This window comes from Podarcis raffonei, chromosome 2 (assembly GCF_027172205.1).
Source record: "Podarcis raffonei isolate rPodRaf1 chromosome 2, rPodRaf1.pri, whole genome shotgun sequence".
Classification (NCBI taxonomy): domain Eukaryota; kingdom Metazoa; phylum Chordata; class Lepidosauria; order Squamata; family Lacertidae; genus Podarcis; species Podarcis raffonei.
Genome location: NC_070603.1, coordinates 70,270,384 through 70,287,592, shown reverse-complemented (window position 1 = coordinate 70,287,592; position 17,209 = coordinate 70,270,384). Strand labels below are relative to the sequence as shown.

At 45.7% G+C, this 17,209-nt stretch overlaps 1 protein-coding gene across 1 annotated transcript; it reads left to right on the top strand.

Annotated features, from left to right (window-relative positions):
* The first annotated feature begins 414 nt into the window (after window positions 1–414).
* On the top strand, window positions 415–16,472 carry GFRA3 (GDNF family receptor alpha 3). Its single transcript, XM_053377305.1, has 8 exons — window positions 415–928; window positions 7,692–7,970; window positions 9,151–9,243; window positions 10,076–10,406; window positions 11,650–11,759; window positions 12,443–12,577; window positions 14,492–14,631; window positions 15,104–16,472. The coding sequence occupies exons 1-8, from the start codon at window positions 883–885 to the stop codon at window positions 15,242–15,244; spliced, it is 1,275 nt and encodes a 424-aa protein (XP_053233280.1). The 5' UTR covers window positions 415–882; the 3' UTR covers window positions 15,245–16,472.
* Window positions 16,473–17,209: the final 737 nt, after the last annotated feature.

Genomic DNA, 17,209 nt, shown 5'->3' with positions numbered 1-17,209 from the left:
CCTCCAGCAGAGGCAAGACTGGCCAAGACCCCTGTCTGAAAACCCGGAGAGCTGCAGCCACACTGGTCTAGATGGACCAATAACGCTGTGTGCTAAATCTGCTCCCTCCCTCCTCTCAGATTTAACTGAAGTGTTGAAGGAAGACTGGGTGAAATTTATATGCTTCCTTTATGTTTTAAAATGGCGTGCCGCATGAGCAATATTTGCAAACAGTTCAAACAGTGTTGGTTTTGAGCTCGTTTATTTGTTTGCACCCCTCACGAGCGCGAGAGCAACACGGCGCGAGGAAATGTGCGCGCGCCAGAAGAACGCCCTGAGCGGCGACAAAAGCGAAGGCGACACGCCCGTTTTCCCGGGCGGCGTTTTCAGACCTGGGGCAAAAAAAAAAAAAAAAAAGACCCGTCCTCTCTGCTTTTCCGGACGAGGTTCCACCGCTCACAAAATTCAAAGGCAACAGGGGCAGCTCCGCCTCCTTGTGTGAGGGGAAGCGTCCTCCCAGCGCCAGAAACCAAACCCCAAGGCCACGACGGGGCTGACCCCGTCCCCTACTCTCAATCCATACCGCTACCCCACCCAGAGAGAGCAAGCGCCCTAGCGCGAGGCGGGCCATTCCTGCCTCTCTCCGCCAGCGCGCTACTCCTGCGCCCCTCCCCTCGCGCGCCGGCGGCGAGTTCCCGCCTCCCGCTGTAGCGCCGCGCGCGCACCTGCCCAGCGCGAGCTGAGAAGGCGAGTCCCCGCGAAGGCGGGACGACGAGGGCAGGCTGGCAGCAGGTGGCCACGCGAGGCTGCCCAGTCCCCGCTGAACTAGCGGAGCATGTGAGCCCTTCCCTCGCAAGACCGGCTCGGAGTGGAGTGACCGCGCGTGCTGCGCTTCCCTCCGCCATGGGCCTCCCTTTGCTGCTGGGGCTGCTGCTGCTCTCCCGGACCGGTAATGGGGCGTCGTGGGGGGCGGGCGCCGTTGGGAAAGGGGTCCGGTGCGGGGAAAATGCGGGGTTGGATCTGCTGTATGTTTTCTCCCCCACCCCATCCGACCCCATCTCCGTTCATGATGGGGCTCCTTGCCGCCGTGCGGGACTGGCTCCGGGGTTGCGGGCATAGAGAATCGGGCGCTCTGGGGCGGGTCAAGGGAGAAGTTGTGCGTCCATCCGCGCCTTTTAGCTTTTGTTTTGCGCCCGCTGTCTCTAATAGGACCATCCTTTCTCTGTGGTTTTTTTCCCCTGTCCCAAGGCAAAGAGGGTCTGGAATCCTATGCCCGTCTTGCTGGGAGGCGAGCCCCCTGAGCGGACTTTGCTTCCATGTAAGCCCGCTCAGGATCGGGCTGCGCGTGTCTCTCGGCGGGGCGGTGTCTGGACAGTAGTTCAGGTTTCTAATCCAGCGCGCGCTCGGCGTCTCGGATTTGCAGGCGGCGACGGGGAGGACTGTCTGACCACTCTGTTTGCTAATCACTTTGGGTGTGTTCAGGCCAGGCAGATCCCCGATGGCGTTATTGATGGGTGCTGGGAGAGAAAGGAAAGAGGGATGTACGGCCGTAGAATAGGCTACGGAGGAACAGCGCAGCCCCTATTCCGCCGCTTGCTAACGGAGGGGAGAAAGTGCCTGTTGCTTACGGGGTAGCTGATTTGCGGGAATAAAGATTTGATCGCAGATTTCCATTTCGGGTGCCAGGCTGCTTTCTCTGTCGGAGAAACTTTCGGCAAGTGGCTGCCAAGCTGTTTGCCGGCCAGAGAAGGGCTGTGACCCTTTCCTCAGCCATAGAGCCGCTCCGCAGCGCGCTGTAGGAGCAGTTTGCAATGTACAACTCGCCTGCTCGATGGGGTCGTGTTCTTATAAATTGGCCCGAAATTAGATCTGTGTATGTTCCGATTGTGAAATACGATCAGAAGGGCTTTTCACATGACGTTTATATATATTTTAAATATATGCATATGTATGGTCTGCATTTAATTTGCATATCCTACACTGGCTATATTGGTTGGGCAACATCAGGGGACAGCTATCTCCGTCTAGTTCTGTGAGCTTCCCAGACAGATTTGTTTGATACAGAGTACTGTTAGAGAGATCCTTGATCTAATATAACATAGAAAGGTCTAATCAAACATGGACAGTTCTTGGGTTGCTAATGCAGGAAGGAAAGACGAAGAGGACCATTTTAAAATGAAATGCACATTCCATCTGATGTGAATTTTAGCATGGCATTATATGTCATGCTGCTGCGGGTGGAATCTTCCAAGGATGACCTAGAGCTCTCCAAAGCAGCTCATGCCGTGGGGCAGCGAGGTGCTGGGGGATGTGGGACAGCCACTGAGTCCTAGGGAGCACAGGCACCTAAAAGTGCAGGCTTAGGCACTGGAGTGCAAGCCTGAGGAACAAGCACTACACCAGAGTAAAGTGATACTTGTGTGAAAAAAGCTATTCACGAGTAGACCAAATCCTCAGGCAACCCAGATGCCCTGCTGCTGTGCTCAGACTAAAAACCATTCCGTTCACGGCACAGAGTGCTGTAGCCATAAATTTGCTCCATTGCCCTGATGACCGCATCCCTGTCTACCTAGCTCTTCAATTCAAGACCTCCCCCACATCTCACATTTTGACATCAGATTGCCTTTGACCTTGCTTCTTAACCTGCCCCTGGGTTTGAACATGCACCTAATACCAAACTGAGTCCAGTACTGTCCATGATTAACTGTCAGCTGCTCTGTCCTTGCGTCACCTGGAACAGGACATTGTAAACTAGGGAAATACTGGTAATGGGTGGGGTTTTTTTGTATCATGAATGAAAATATCACAGAAAGGGCTGTTGTGTTTACTGTATCTGTGATCTGAAAATATAAACCGTACTTTTGTTAGAATAGCTCTAATCTGCTCACTTTCCTGCATTAACAACATTAACACATGCACAGATTGCATGGGAGTGAGTCAAAATGCTTTGTCAAACATGAAAACACTATTCTGCTTTCTACCCTGTATTAACATAATTCACAAGTGACTCATTCCAGACTAAACTAATATGAAGACTTCTTTTATTTTTGAAACTTGTATTCATCTTTAGTTTGCGTGGTAGAATTGAACTCTTACCTTTGGGGTAAGGCAATATAGAGTTTTAAGGCTACAATCCTATGCACATTTACTCAACAGAAAGGATACAATGAGCCCTTTCTGTGGTGGCTCCCTGCTCGTGAGATGCTCTCTCCAGGGAGGCTAACCTGGTGCTTTCTTGCATATCTTTAGATGCCAGGCAAAGACATTCCTTTTCTCTCAGGCCTTTGGCTTATTAAACAACCTATGGCCTTTTAAACTGTGTGTGTTTATGGGTGTTTATTATTTTTGTTTTACTATGTTATGCATTTTTGTTTTTTATATTGTAAACCACCCTGTGATCCTCAGATGAAGGGCAATAAAGAAATTTAACAAGTAAATGAAAATATACTGCTTGGTAAACAGGAGTAGGGTCAGCCTTTATGGAACCACATGCATTGTTCACTTGCAGGGAAACCAAATTTCCTTCCTTGGATCCCCCACAGAATTGGTTCACAAACTTTAATCTAGAAACATAACACAATGACGATTATATTAATTTTAGATAGATATACCACTGGCTGTACCACTGGCTGGATGCGGGTGGCACTGTGGTCTAAAGCACTGAGCCTAGGGCTTGCCGATTGGAAGGTTGGCGATTCGAATCCCCACGATGGAGATTCCCGTTGCTCAGTCTGAGCTCCTGCCAACCTAGCAGTTCAGAAATACGTCAAAGTGCAAGTAGATAAATACCGTATTTTTCGCTCTATAGGACACACTTTTCCTCCTCCAAAAATGAAGGGGAAATGTGTGTGCGTCCTATGGAGCGAATGCAGGCTCCTATAGTGCAAGTAGATAAATAGGTACTGCTTCAGCGGGAAGGTAAACGGCGTTTCCATGCGCTGCTCTGGTTTCACCAGAAGTTGCTTAGTCATCCTGGCCACATGACCTGGAAAACTGTCTGTGACAAACGTCAGCTCCCTTGGCCAGTAAAGCGAGATGAGCGCCGCAACCCCAGAGTCGTTCGCAACTGGACTTAACTGTCAGGGGTCCTTTACCTTTACCTTATTACCACTGGCTACTTTTAATGACCTGGGAGATATGTGTGACCACCTGTACTGAGAGATGTTGAATCAGTATCCATCACAAGCGGTAAGAAACACAATAAGAGTCCTGATAGATCAGATTGAAAGTACATCTAGTCTAGCATCTCATTTCCCATATCTACAAGCCAGCTGTCTCTGGCAACTCCACTAGTAGCACATGAACACAACAGCACTCTCCTGATGTTGTTCCCCTTTAGCTGGTATTCAGAGGGAATCTGATTCTGGAGGTAGTATATAGCCAGCATGGATAATATTCTTGATTGAGTAATAAAGAGTAATTTAGTAGTGAAATGTGATGTTTAGCACTACCCATCTGCTACATTACTGACTTTCTGTGTGTATTGAAACAGCATTTGGTGGCATTATATCTGTCAGCATTTACTTCTCTATTGAAATTATGCAGAACATCATAGCTAATGACCCTGTATCCCTTGCTTCTCCCTTTTGCATCTCACAGGGCATTGGTAAACAGTATGGTAGTTAGCAGCATGTAGCATTTTAATCACCATGTAAAAATGGTGAAGGTTATTATTTTCTCTAGAGAAACTGCTCAGTTTCTTTTTTGTGGTTTAAACCCCTAGTTCATGCATGACCAAACTTGGCCCTCCAAATGTTTTGGGACTACAATTCCCACTGTTAGCTAGGGATGATGGGAGTTGTAGTCCCAAAACATCTGGAGGGCTAAGTTTGGCCATGCCTGCCCCAGTTCATCTGCTTACCTGCCTTTGAGCTGTTCCCCTGGGCTTAATTGATCCAGAAAGGGTGATCTGTGCTGGCGCTCATTACCTCCTTGCATCCTTGCTTCTGCAAGTGGCACCCTAAAATTCTAGGCAGCGACAGAGGATCTAGGCCGAGCATTGTCAGATCCAAGACATTACGCTTAATGCCAGACTGCAAAGGTTCATTAGAGCTGCTGTGGGCCTTGGGCACCAGATGACAGCTGAGGAGCCAACCCTGCAGTAGAACAACTGTCCCACTTCAGCTTCAGAGAGTGCTATAGCTGAAACTGGTTGTGCACCAGCAGCTGGTGTTGGAAACTCCTTTGCAGTCCTTGTTGGGCACACTGGGCAAAGAGGACCTGTTGCCTGACCCCTTGTTGCTTGTTATTTCTCTTTTTTCCCTAGGCAGCCAGCTATCCATCCTGGCCCCACTTCCCTTCCTCTACTTCTGCATCTCCTCCCTGGTGCATGTCTCATTTGCAGCCAGCTTCTGTTTCTGTAGTGGGCTGTACTCCTGTTGGCTGTACTCCCATCCCCAAGGTTTAGGGGACTTCCTGCCCAGGTAGGACAAGGTTGGTGGTTGGTAGTGCTCCCCCACACCCAGGGGTAAGCCTATCACTGGCACAACACTTCCATCCACCTGGCTGCTCTTTGGATTGTGGGCTGTGATTGCCCTGATTAGACAGTTGCCTGGCCCTTCCTCCCTTCCCTACACGAATGGTTGTGGTATCCCTGCAGATGGTTGTGTTCCTCCTGCCATACGAGGTGTGGTGGTGGGAGAGACATGGAAGATGGTTGCAGCAGCTATACTTTGTAAGACAGTTGCCCCCTTTCCCCTGCATATCTCTGTGGGATGCTCTATAGTCAAATCCCTGCCATACATTTAAAATACATCTAAAGCACATGGCTCTCTAAAAAATCCTGGAAACTGTTATCTACCCATCACAGAGTCACAATTCTCACAATTCTATGTGGGAAGCCCATGTGCTTTAAGTGTATGCTGTGGAAGTGATCTGTCCGAATTTCCTAAAGTCTGTTGTTAAGTGTATAGTAAGAATGCTTGGGATTCAATAGATGTTAACCAAGCCATAATAAAAATTGAAAATCAATATGCAAAGAGAAACACTGAATGTAAATCAAAAGCACACTGGGGGAAATGAGAGATGGTGGACAGGAATATGAGTGTTTTAGAATGGGGCCATATTTCTATGTTGGGGTGGGGAACCTTTTCAGTTTGAGGGCCACATTCCCTCATGACACACCTGAGAGGGGTGGGAAAAGCCGGAGACAAAAGTGGATGGGGCTCTTATTTTTCTACCGAAAGCTCCATTCCCAGCCACACACACGCCAGAGATTTCTAAAGGCCCTCATGCGCACGTATCTTTCCATTTTCCATCCAGGCAAGGAAGAAGTTTTATCACAATCCAAGGACACATTCCAGACAGACAAAAGCACTTGAGGAGAGCACCGAGCAAGGCTGGTGAGGGATAAGGCCAAGCTAGAGGAGTTCAGACCTCAAGGGAGCCCCAAGGGCCAGATAGATCTAGTGGGCCACATTTGGACCCTGGGCCTGAGTTCCCCCACCCCTGTTGTATGTGATAGAAATTTGAGGAGCGTTTCATTTCTGCAACTGTCATTTTTCAAGGACAAGAACATCTGCCCTTCAAGCATGGTTCAGTCTGCGCTGTTCTCCATTTGGCTCACATTCAAATATAGAAACCACTGCAGCAACTGGTTGGACCTGAAATGAGTCTATTTATTAGTGGTTATAGTAAGATGCCAAACGTGATACCAGGAAGTCTGTCTGTAGCTGTCATTTCTGTCACTTATGTAAGTATCAGGATGTGAGTCTGGAGCTGGTGCCAAATTGCCGAAGTGGACTGGAGGTTCAAACAGCACTGCTGTCAAAGACTGGGCCCATCTATTTCACCAAAATGTAGATTTCCACCAAAATTCAACACCAAAGTATAATCCTGCCCAACTGGACACTGCTGCTTTTTTTAAAAAAAGGCTTTAGAAACTCTTGATTTTATGTCGGAAGAATAGATTAAAGTGTGGAGATCTTCCTTTCTTCTAAAAAGCATTTAATGCAAGGAGTGGTGATCTTTACATGCTAGCAATTAGCAATTGCCAACAGCAAGAGGTAGATAAATGTAGATTTGTAAAAAGAACTCTCATACACATCCGTTGGAATATCAAAATAAAAACCATACTATAGCAATGGGAGGAATTAAGTGTAGCACTATGGCGTTTGTTTTGTCAGAACAAGCTTTTCAGCTTGCCAGATGGAACAACACCCTTTCTCTTCCCGCTTTACACTGTTTTGAGACTTCTTCCAAATCGGGGACGAAACTAGGCTTTATTTCACCCGGGTCAAAGACCCAGTTTGGCACACCCCCACCCCTACATTTACACACACACACAGACACACACACAGGGAGCCTCAGTGGGAGTCCTCTGGAGGCTTAACATAGGGCAAGAGAAAGACTACCCCGCTCCCCGTAGTTACAGCTCTGACTGAACTCACCCCCCCCCAAAAAAAAGCCAATGGGGGGGACAGTGAGGGAAGTCCTGTTGTACTAGCTGGAGTCCTTGTCTTTGCTTCCTCCAGTAGGACTTGTTACTTGAATCCCACACATCTCCCCCCCCCCACCTTGATAATATGAACAACAGGATAGGCAAAGCATACATGTGTGCTAATCCACATTAGTGATTGTGGCAGTATAAACATTCCAGATTGCTTAATTCAGTAAAAAGCAGGAGCTTATGCTTGTGCCCTTGAAGGGATGAGAAAGTGGCTGCAGTATGTGAATTTATGAAATGCTAACACACACTCTCTCTACTTGAACAGGAGGCCTCCTTGTTCTCTCTCTTGATCAGCCGCACACCTGTATAACAGCAGAGACCCTTTGCTTGGCTGAGCCTGCCTGCAGCGCCGCTTATCAGACCTTGCAAAACTGTTCCCAGTCTTTTTCCAAGAGCAGTTTCCTCCCTGACCAAGAAACCAGGAACAGATGCTTCGCGGCAGGAACATTTGTAAGAAACAGTTATTTTCAGGAATGCAAGTGTCACCGGCGCACACGAAAGTTGGAGCAGCTGTGCCTGCGCATCTACTGGACTCTTCATTTTGGTGAGATAGAAGCTTTGCTCACTCTTCATTTTGTATTATCACTGGTGGCGGGAGGATAAGAATTGTGTGCCCCACTCCAGAGCAATACCTGAATATCTGGGAGAAGACCCTTGGACCTGATTGCAAAAACAAAACAAAAATATTTGCACCAAGTCAAGACTAGCAATTGTCTGGCTGACTAGAAAGCGTCTCCCCAGGGTCTCAGTCTTCCTACATCTAGCCTTGTTTCTTGAAATTCTTTTTAACCAGAGATGCTGGGGGTTGATTTTGGATCTTCTGCTATGGCTCCTCCCAAAGAATAGAAAGCTATTCGAAACCCATTGCTTAATTTTTGCTACCTTGAAATTTTATTTTCCACGATGGTTTACAAAAAGAATAAAAACATATATATTTGAATGTTTACATTGACAATATTCTAAAATAGATGTCAAAATCAAAAAAGATCCCTCATAATTGTTTTTTAGACTGAGCAGGATATTAAGGTGTGGTTCTTCTCTTTCTGTTAATTAAAATCTTAAGCATTTCCTGCTTAGTTTTATGTGCCCCGGCCCCCGCATTAAGGAGCCAACTGGGAACATGTAGATAGACTTCTTTTCCACATGCAGCTGCCTGCAAGTGCTTTCTCACGCTGAAGGTGGAGGGCCTTCTCTGTTGTGGCCTCTCCTTTACGGCATAACAACATCATCAACAACAACAATTTATTATTTCTACCCTGCCCATCTGGTTGGGTTTCCCCAGCCAGTCTGGATGGCTTTCAACAGAACATTAAAAACAGAATAAAACTTCAAACATTAAAAACTTCCCTGAACAGGGCATGCTGTCCCTTGGGGCATTTTCCCTTTTTTGCCAATTATTTTTATTGGTTTTCCTTGCACCTACATTAATAAATGTTGGTACCAGGCAAATAGTTTTCAATTCACCCAGTTTTTTATGAAATTATTTTTAATGCTGTATCATTGTTTTTAATTTAGCTCTGAAATAATTTTAATCTGTGCTAGATTGACATGTGTTTTAGCTTTGTATTGCTCTTGTGCTTTTATGTAAATGGATATGTTTAGAGTTGCATTCTGCTGCCTTGGTTACCTTTTTTTAAGAGTTCATATTTTGTGATTTTCTGTTTTATTCATTACACACATAACTTACAGTGTGACTCCTAAGTAAATAAATTTATTTTGCACAGATGACTTTCATTTAGAGGTGTCACCCTATGAAGATGCAGACAATGAAGACTCTTCAAAGACCAATTACAACAAACTGTCAACTAGGATTTCAGGTAGAACCTGTACTAACATTTGGTTGTCTTTTCTTTTCCTCAGGACCTACATACTACAGCTGAGTTTTTTTAGGGAGAAAGGAAATGTTTTATAAGCAATTTAAAGGTAGCGTCAAGCAGACTAATGCTAGGATGCCAGGGTAAACATATGGTCTAGAGGTGAGGGATATCAGCATAGACCAAAAATAAAACAAACTCAAATCTGAAAGGCAGAAATAACTGTTATTATAATGTAACAGAAAGCAGAAAGTATAAGACTCTCAAAGATAAAGTAGTCCTGTGAGGTAAATTTTCCACAGAAAAAAAGTTTTAGTCTGAGAGGAATCTTCTGAGAGATAACAGCAGTAGCAGCCAAAAGAAAACTCGCTGGGTATGTAGAAGGTATCACACCTTTTGATGTGTGTACACAGAGAATAGGAGTGCGCCACCCACCAAAACTCTGGCCTAGTATAAAATCTTCCCAAATGAGGTTCTGCATAAGGGTAGAACCCATCCATGTGATTGCTTCCCCCAGCCTTCAAGTCTACTCCGATGCTGCACAGAGTATCTGGGTAGATTACCCAGGGCAGCAACACCAGTGTGCATGGTGCTTTTCAGAGCACAGAAGGACAAGTGCCTACTCCATGGAGTCTACAATCTAAAGCTTCACACAGGGCAAACTATGAAGGAAAAGGAAGCAGGTGTAAATAAATGAATTTCTGAATTGCAAAGTGATATTGGAAATTGCTTCGACTACATTTTCTTCGTGTTTAATCCACATTTTCATGGAAATAATCTCTGGAACCCACTACATATTCTTGTCTTTCTGTGACTTTTGTTGGCTCCCATATAGCTATGGATAGGACAAATCCCTGCCTGCATGCCACAAACGTTTGCCACTTGAACCACAAGTGCATGCGTCTGCGCTCACTCTATGCCCAGACCTGCAGCACAGAGACCACCTGTGATCGGCGCAGATGCCACCGACACCTGAGACACTTCTTTGAGAGGATCAGCGCGGATTTCACCAAGAGCCTCCTCTTCTGCCCTTGTCAAGACGAGGTCTGTGGTGAGCGGCGCTGGAATACCATTGTCCCGGAGTGCTCTTTCCAGAGCAGCAGCAGCAGCAGCAAGCCAAACTGCCTTGTCCTGTTGGACTCCTGTCTGAAGGACAATATCTGCAAGTAGGTCTGGCACCAAGGGCATTGGGGTGGCCGCCATAGTAAGCTATTAGTTGTATGAGGCACAAGTAACTGGATCCTCAGGCGGATTGTACACTTGTTACAGTAAAAGAAGGAAATAAAACTATATGTTTCCATAATGCCTAACAATTTAGATAGTCCCAGTCTATACACATTTTAATTTTAAAATGCAATCTTATGTTTTTGAAACAGCAGATCAGGAAAAGCATCACCTAAATCAGGGATGGACAATTTCTACATACTTGAGAGCCACTTTATTCTCCAGACAGATGTCTGTGAGCCAGAGGTGGTCAGTTTCATAATAAAATTGGAGACCATCTAGTAAGAAGGACTTTGCTCTTAAGGAGAGCATATGCTCAATATGTATGTTTATAAAAGGTAAAGGATCCCTGGACAGTTAAGTCCAGTCAAAGGCAACTATGGGGTGTGGCGCTCATCTCGCTTCAGGCCGAGGGAGCCAGTGTTTGTCCACAGACAGCTTTCCAGGTCATGTGGCCAGCATGACTAAACCATTTACCTTCCTGCCACAGCGGTACCTATTTATCTACTTACAGTGGTGGGCTTTTGAATTGCTAGGTTGGCAGAAGTTGGGACAGAGCAACAGGAGCTCACCCCATTGCGTGGATTCGAACCACTGACCTTCCAATCAGCAAACTCAAGAGGCTCAGTAGTTTAGACCACAGCGCCACCCGGTCCCCTTGTACGTTTGTATATTACATTAAACATGTGAGAGATGTAGGACTAACATGTCTGTTCTATAAAGTATTTTTGGTTAAGCCGCCAGTTGCCAGAAAACACTGCTTTGGGGGCCATGTAAGCCATGAGCCATCAGTTGCCCATTCCTAATGTAGCTACAGTGGTACCTCAGGTTAAGAACTTAATTCGTTCTGGAGGTCTGTACTTAACCTGAAACTGTTCTTAACCTGAAGCACCACTTTAGCTAATGGGGCCTCCCGCTGCCGCCACGCCGCCAGAGCACGATTTCTGTACTCATCCTGAAGCAAAGTTCTTAACCTGAAGCACTATTTCTGGGTTAGCGGAGTCTGTAACCTGAAGCGTATGTAACCTGAGGTATCACTGTATTACTTTTAAGATGAAGATCTATGATGTTGCTTGGCTTTGCATAAAAAGTGACTTTGGTTTATAAACTACAGGACAAATGAATAAAGCAATCTCTGTGGTGGTAAAGAAAGCCCTTGTTCTGATAGTTGTTATCTTCCACCAGATCCCGGCTGGCAGACTTCCAAGAGCAATGCAAGCCTTCAGGCACATCTTCAGATGGCTGCTCTCCGCACAACCATGCTGCATGCCTGGAGGCTTACATGGGGATGGTTGGTATGTGCTGGGCCCAGAGGAATTCACTGGGAGCTTGATGAGGGTTATACCATTAGACATACCTGGGGGTGTGTGTGTGTGCAATGTAAGGTCCTGCCTTCCCGGTCTATGGAACAGAGAGTGAGAAAGGAGCGTAAGCTTCTCTGAGCTGTAGGAAACTCCCTCTTCTGAAGACTTGGTCCATCTTCCTTCCCCTTATAGCTGAATACTATTCCACTTTCACGTTCACTCTGATGTTGGAGGAGGAACATTAACCATCAGTTTCTTATGTTAGGTGGTTATTAGCCATGGTAACGAAATGGAGTATCCATGTCTAGAAGCACTACACCTCTGATTTTGATATACTGATGCCAGAAACAGGATCACTATCCCCTTCATGCCCTGCCTATGAAGCATTTCGCTGACCACAGCAACAGTGTGGTTATGCTTTAGTTAATTACAATTTTTAAAATTAGATATATTTTTATACCTTTCCCTCCCGCCAATCTGGAGCACAGAGCGACTTCACATCAGAAATCCTTAGAAAGAGTTTGAGATTGGCAGGATGTTGAATTGAGCAGATTGAGATAGCACATTCTGGGGTTATGGAAAGCGTGCCTAGACTGGTGGGTCTGTATCTTTTGACTCATTGGTATTCCATATGGGAAAATTCTGACTCTTTGTTTTTTTCGGTCTTGAAATAGGTACACCTATGACCCCCAATTATGCCAGCAATTCCAGTACTGAGGTCACACTGTGGTGCTCCTGCAAGGACAGTGGCAATCAGAAGGAGGATTGTGAGCAAGTCCTCAGCTCCTTTGCCAGCAACAGATGCCTCAGTAAGTCATCCAAACATAAGCCAGACATTTAGTCCATCTACCCCTATTAATTGTTATCCCCTTTTCATAATAATACTAGAAGTCAACTTTTCTCTGATTAATTTAATTTGGCAGCAGATTCAGGACAGGCAAAACAAAGTACTTCTCTATCCAGAGAATTCACTGCCACTGGATTTTATGCATATATTAAATTTAAACCCACCTTTTCATTGAAGGTGCTCAAGATAATGTGCTTTATAAAGGATCAGAGAAGTTCATAAAAGAAAGATCTGTCAACTTATTCGTTGTTTAGAAACATCCATAATATTAGAGGTTGTATGTCAGAAGTTGGCTACAAACAGAGACATCTTGTTCCGGGGTGGTGAACCTTTGGCCTTCCAGCTGTTGTTCCCATCATCCCTGAGGGCAAATTGGCTGGGTCTGATGGGAGTTGGAGTCCAGCAATAGTTACCCCTTCCCATCTAGCTACCAGCCTCTTGCCTACATACAAATTTACCAGAGGCATCTAGTCAGCCTCTTTTGGAAACAAAGGTCCTTTATTCTGATCCTTTAGGGTACTTCTAGGGTTCTTGTTGCTCATCAAGCAAGGGATGGGAAACTTGTAGTCCTCCAAGTTATTATTGGGCTACAGCTCCTATATCTCCTGACTATTGACCATGTTGACTGGTCAAGTGTTGGAATCTAACAGCATCTGGAAGACCAGAGGCTCCCCACCCCTGTTAATTAATCACTCCGGCATTTACAAATTCATTTGTTCTAACTAGTCCAGTGGACTTTACATCAGCTCTTTGATCCTGCTGCTTGAGCATAAAATCAGATATTGGCCCTAACTTTGTCCAAGTCCTCCTCTCTGTCTATTATTGTCAACGCATCTCTTAAAATGTTTGGTCTTGCTAAGATTTAAATATTTTATGACTATAAAAGCTCACAGAGGACGTAAAACAGAACCAAAGCTTGCTTGATAAACATTTAATGCCTCGGCTTCTTATCTGTTGATTATAGTTATGGAAAAGTTTTTCATGCCCCCCCCCCTTAAGATTTGGGCTCTTCTTTGACCAAACGTGCTGCTCCCCTTTGGAAGGAAGATAAGCCATGCCCCTGCAGACATTGGCTGGTCTGTGTTCCCTTGTATGCTCCCCTACAGCATGGAAACAGCAGCCCAGCTAAATCATGACACCTAAAGCACAGTGGCAAATTCCCGAGTAGACTTGCAGTGGGTTAATTGCCACAATCTTCGGCAATCAAAAATCAATTAAAAAAATTTGTTGATTCACTAAAATCAATCAAACTGTACACAAGGAGTGTGCAGTGTTTTCTTGCTCAAGAGCCATATCCCCTCGTAGGCAACTTTGGGGGAGGGGGGCACACATGCCAATAAGTGGGTGGGGCCAGGGGCAAAAATGAGTGGATTAATAAAAGTGGCTCCTAACTTGGTTCAGCAGGCTGTATTCAAGCCATGCAGAAAGTCAGAGAATTCCATACATGACTACACAAACACTTCTCTCTGTCATTCAGGCAAGCAAGAGGCGATGGTGCAGTTCAAGGACATATTTGAGTCAGATAAAAGCACTCAAGAGCACAGAGCAGGGCTGTTGAGAGTGTGGCCTGGGAAGGGGGCATGGCTTAGGTTGATTCATGGGGTTTGGAAGGGCCCCTGGAGGGCCACATTTGGCCCCTGGGTCTGATGTTCTCTCCCCCCGCAGTAAATGCATGCATAGCCAAAGCTGAGCAGAAAAGGTCTGCTGGCTCCCTCTCAGGCTATTTCCAGGCACCAATGCATGGCTGTCTTACAATAATTTATCCCGTTAGTTACACCTGGCGCTCAAAGACTCCGGGACCCAGAATGTGTAACCTGACTCTGTATACATGCATTCAGGTCCTCACACAATCTCCTGCGTGTTCTCTGCTTTACAGGAAGTGCAATCCAGTCTCAGATGATCTTAAACCAGAGGAATATGGAGGTTCAGGAGCAGCTGCAGTTCACACCTTCCCTGAATTTCCAGGGAGATGCCACCAGCACAGATGGCACAGTTTTCACTTCGGAAATGCGTTGGGTACGAAACGTTCCTTCTGTTTGACACAAAGCCAGCTTCTTCTGAATCCGTAGCAGGGATATGGGGAACCTGTGGCCCCGCAGAAGTTGCTGGTCTCCAAGCTCCCATCCATCCAGTAATGAGGGACGATGCAGCTGCAGTCCAGCAACATCTGGAGGACCACAGGTTTCCCATTCCTGATCTGTAGCGTAAGTGGAATCAGGTATGTTGTTACGCGCCTGTAAAGCAAATGGTTGGCATAACAAGGTTGCTTTAGTTAAGTGTGTTCTATTGTGAGAGAAGGTTGAGCAAAGAAGCTGGCACCTTTGTTCCCAGGGATGTCCTCAGGTCTTCTGAGTAGAGCAGGGGACACCATGCAAGTGGAAATGGTGCTGGTGTGGAAAGGAGAGATTCAAATGATATGTTGTGACGGACAGCAGATGGATCCAGTCATGAGTTCTCTCTCTCTCTCTCTCTCTCTCTGCCTTTCTAGGAAGCTGAGAAAAGTAAGATGCAGCCAGAGGTCCTCATGCAAGACGGAAGATCATTTCCTAACTCTGTCTACTCTGGAGCTCATCTTTCTTCCCTCACTTTGACCTTCACGCTGCTCCTTCTGTTACTTGGTCCGCCATAACTTCATCTGACATTGCTCCTGACTTGTATTTCCATGAGAAGGGAAACTGGACATTGTTTCATGCCAAAGAGGAAGCACTGACCACCGCGAGCCTCTTCCCAGTGCTCACCCCCTTCTGCCTAGAACTCTGCCACTTTCACTCGCTGTTCTATGCAATGTTGGCCTGCCTGTGAAAGGAGCAGGGGTGCTGGTTCTCTTTCCAGTGCCCACAAGGAAAAGAAAGCAGGCAGCTTGGAGATTCTAGGGACCTATTGCCTTCCAATATTTTTTATTTTAAGAGGAAGGCACCCATTGCCTCTAGACTAGCAAATGAAATGCTATTTCTGGCTTCAGGCTTCTGCCCCCAAATCTGGATTCTCAACTTTTTGGTGGTGTTCAGGGCCATGTGTGTACGCATGTCCATTTCTTTAGACATACAAAACAAAACTTGACAGTGATGCTAAATTGTATCCTCTGCACTTAACCCTTTCTGCCCCTTTGTTGTGACTCATGAGACATTTAACACCTCAGAGCTAGGCTGGGCTTCTGTATTCATCTCAGTAACTTTCCTGTCTGGTATTATATGAGCCTTCTAGGCTTTCATAGGAATTTGCATGCAGGCTTACTAAGATTTTACCCACCAGAGTTTCCTCGGAGCAATGAAGTCTCTCCCCTGAGCTGCAGAGCAAATATTTTTTTCCATATGTGGCTACCAAGCATCCCTCCACATGTGTTTCTCTACATTCTGTAGCACCAGACATTTATCCATAATGTAATAATTCCAGATGTAAAGATTTGTGTGGTGTGAACTGCTGTTCATTTGTGCTGCAGTGGAATGTTGTCCATTTCTAGGCACACATTAATAATTCACACCCCCATTGTGTCCCCACTTCCTTGTTGGCTGGCTTAAATTTTTGGAAGAGGTAGCAAGCTAACTGCTGCAACCTCCCTGTGTTGCTGTTTGGTGGCTGTGAAAGATGCAGTCAGTATTGCGTCTTGTTTCTCTCCTACTCCCCAAGAAAAATAGACAATGTTGTGGTTGCCAAAGTTTCCTGCCCTATATTTGGGAGTGGGTGGGGAACAAGGGCACAATCCATCTTCCTGTGAATGTTCTACCACATCAACCAGTGACGACAATGCCTCTGTGAATTTCATGTTTTTCTCATCCAGGTATGAGTTACTTATTTGTGCCCAGTGAAGGGCTCCCTGTACTGCCCACCAGCATAGGCTCTGTTTCTATGTACATTTACTGGTCTCAAACATTGAGGTATCATGTGGAAAGGCCTGCCAATCCATTCTGCAGTAGGAATGGTGTTTATTATTATTCCAGCTCTTTACTGAAGGCAAAAAAGGATTTGCTTGTACAGTGGTACCTTTGGTTGCGAACAGGATCCGTTCTGGAGGCCCGTTCGCAACCTGAAAAGAACACAACCTGCATCTGCACACACGCGGTTCGCGATTTGCTGCTTCTGCACATGCGCATGACGTCATTTTGCACGTCTGTGCATGTGTGCATGGGGAAACCCGGAAGTAACCCTTTCTGGTACTTCCAGGTCGCTGCGGGATGCAACCTGAAAACGCGCAACCTGAAGCAAATGTAACATGAGGTATGACTAGCGTTTTTAAAATGTTTGTAGCTGGTTGTAGCTGTACAAATAACTTTGAAAGCATGTCTTCTGAAAAACAAGGCAAGGAATGTGAAAGGGTTACAATAAAAGTTTATTGTTTTTTTTTAAAAAAAGAAAACAAGAAAAAAATAATATTGGGTTTGGCAGTGTAATACTGGCACAGAATATGTATTGGATCCAGGCACCTGAAGTGTTGTGGGAACCCAGACCTTGGAACAGGCTTAGTATCCATATAAGCTGAAAGCTTTTGCAACAGTGCAAATGTTTTTACAACATTCCTTAGGGTAAGCAAGTCCTGAGTGGAAAATCATGGGAAGTCTTAAACTTCATTTGTAAATGCTTTCTCATAAGCCAATTT

Excerpts from the sequence above, each read along its gene's own strand:
- GFRA3 (XM_053377305.1), top strand. The coding sequence starts at position 883 with ATGGGCCTCCCTTTGCTGCTGGGGCTGCTGCTGCTCTCCCGGACCG. Across the intron at positions 7,971-9,150 it reads CTACTGGACTCTTCATTTTG|ATGACTTTCATTTAGAGGTG; the intron begins GTGAGATAGAAG and ends TATTTTGCACAG. Across the intron at positions 12,578-14,491 it reads TGCCAGCAACAGATGCCTCA|GAAGTGCAATCCAGTCTCAG; the intron begins GTAAGTCATCCA and ends TCTGCTTTACAG.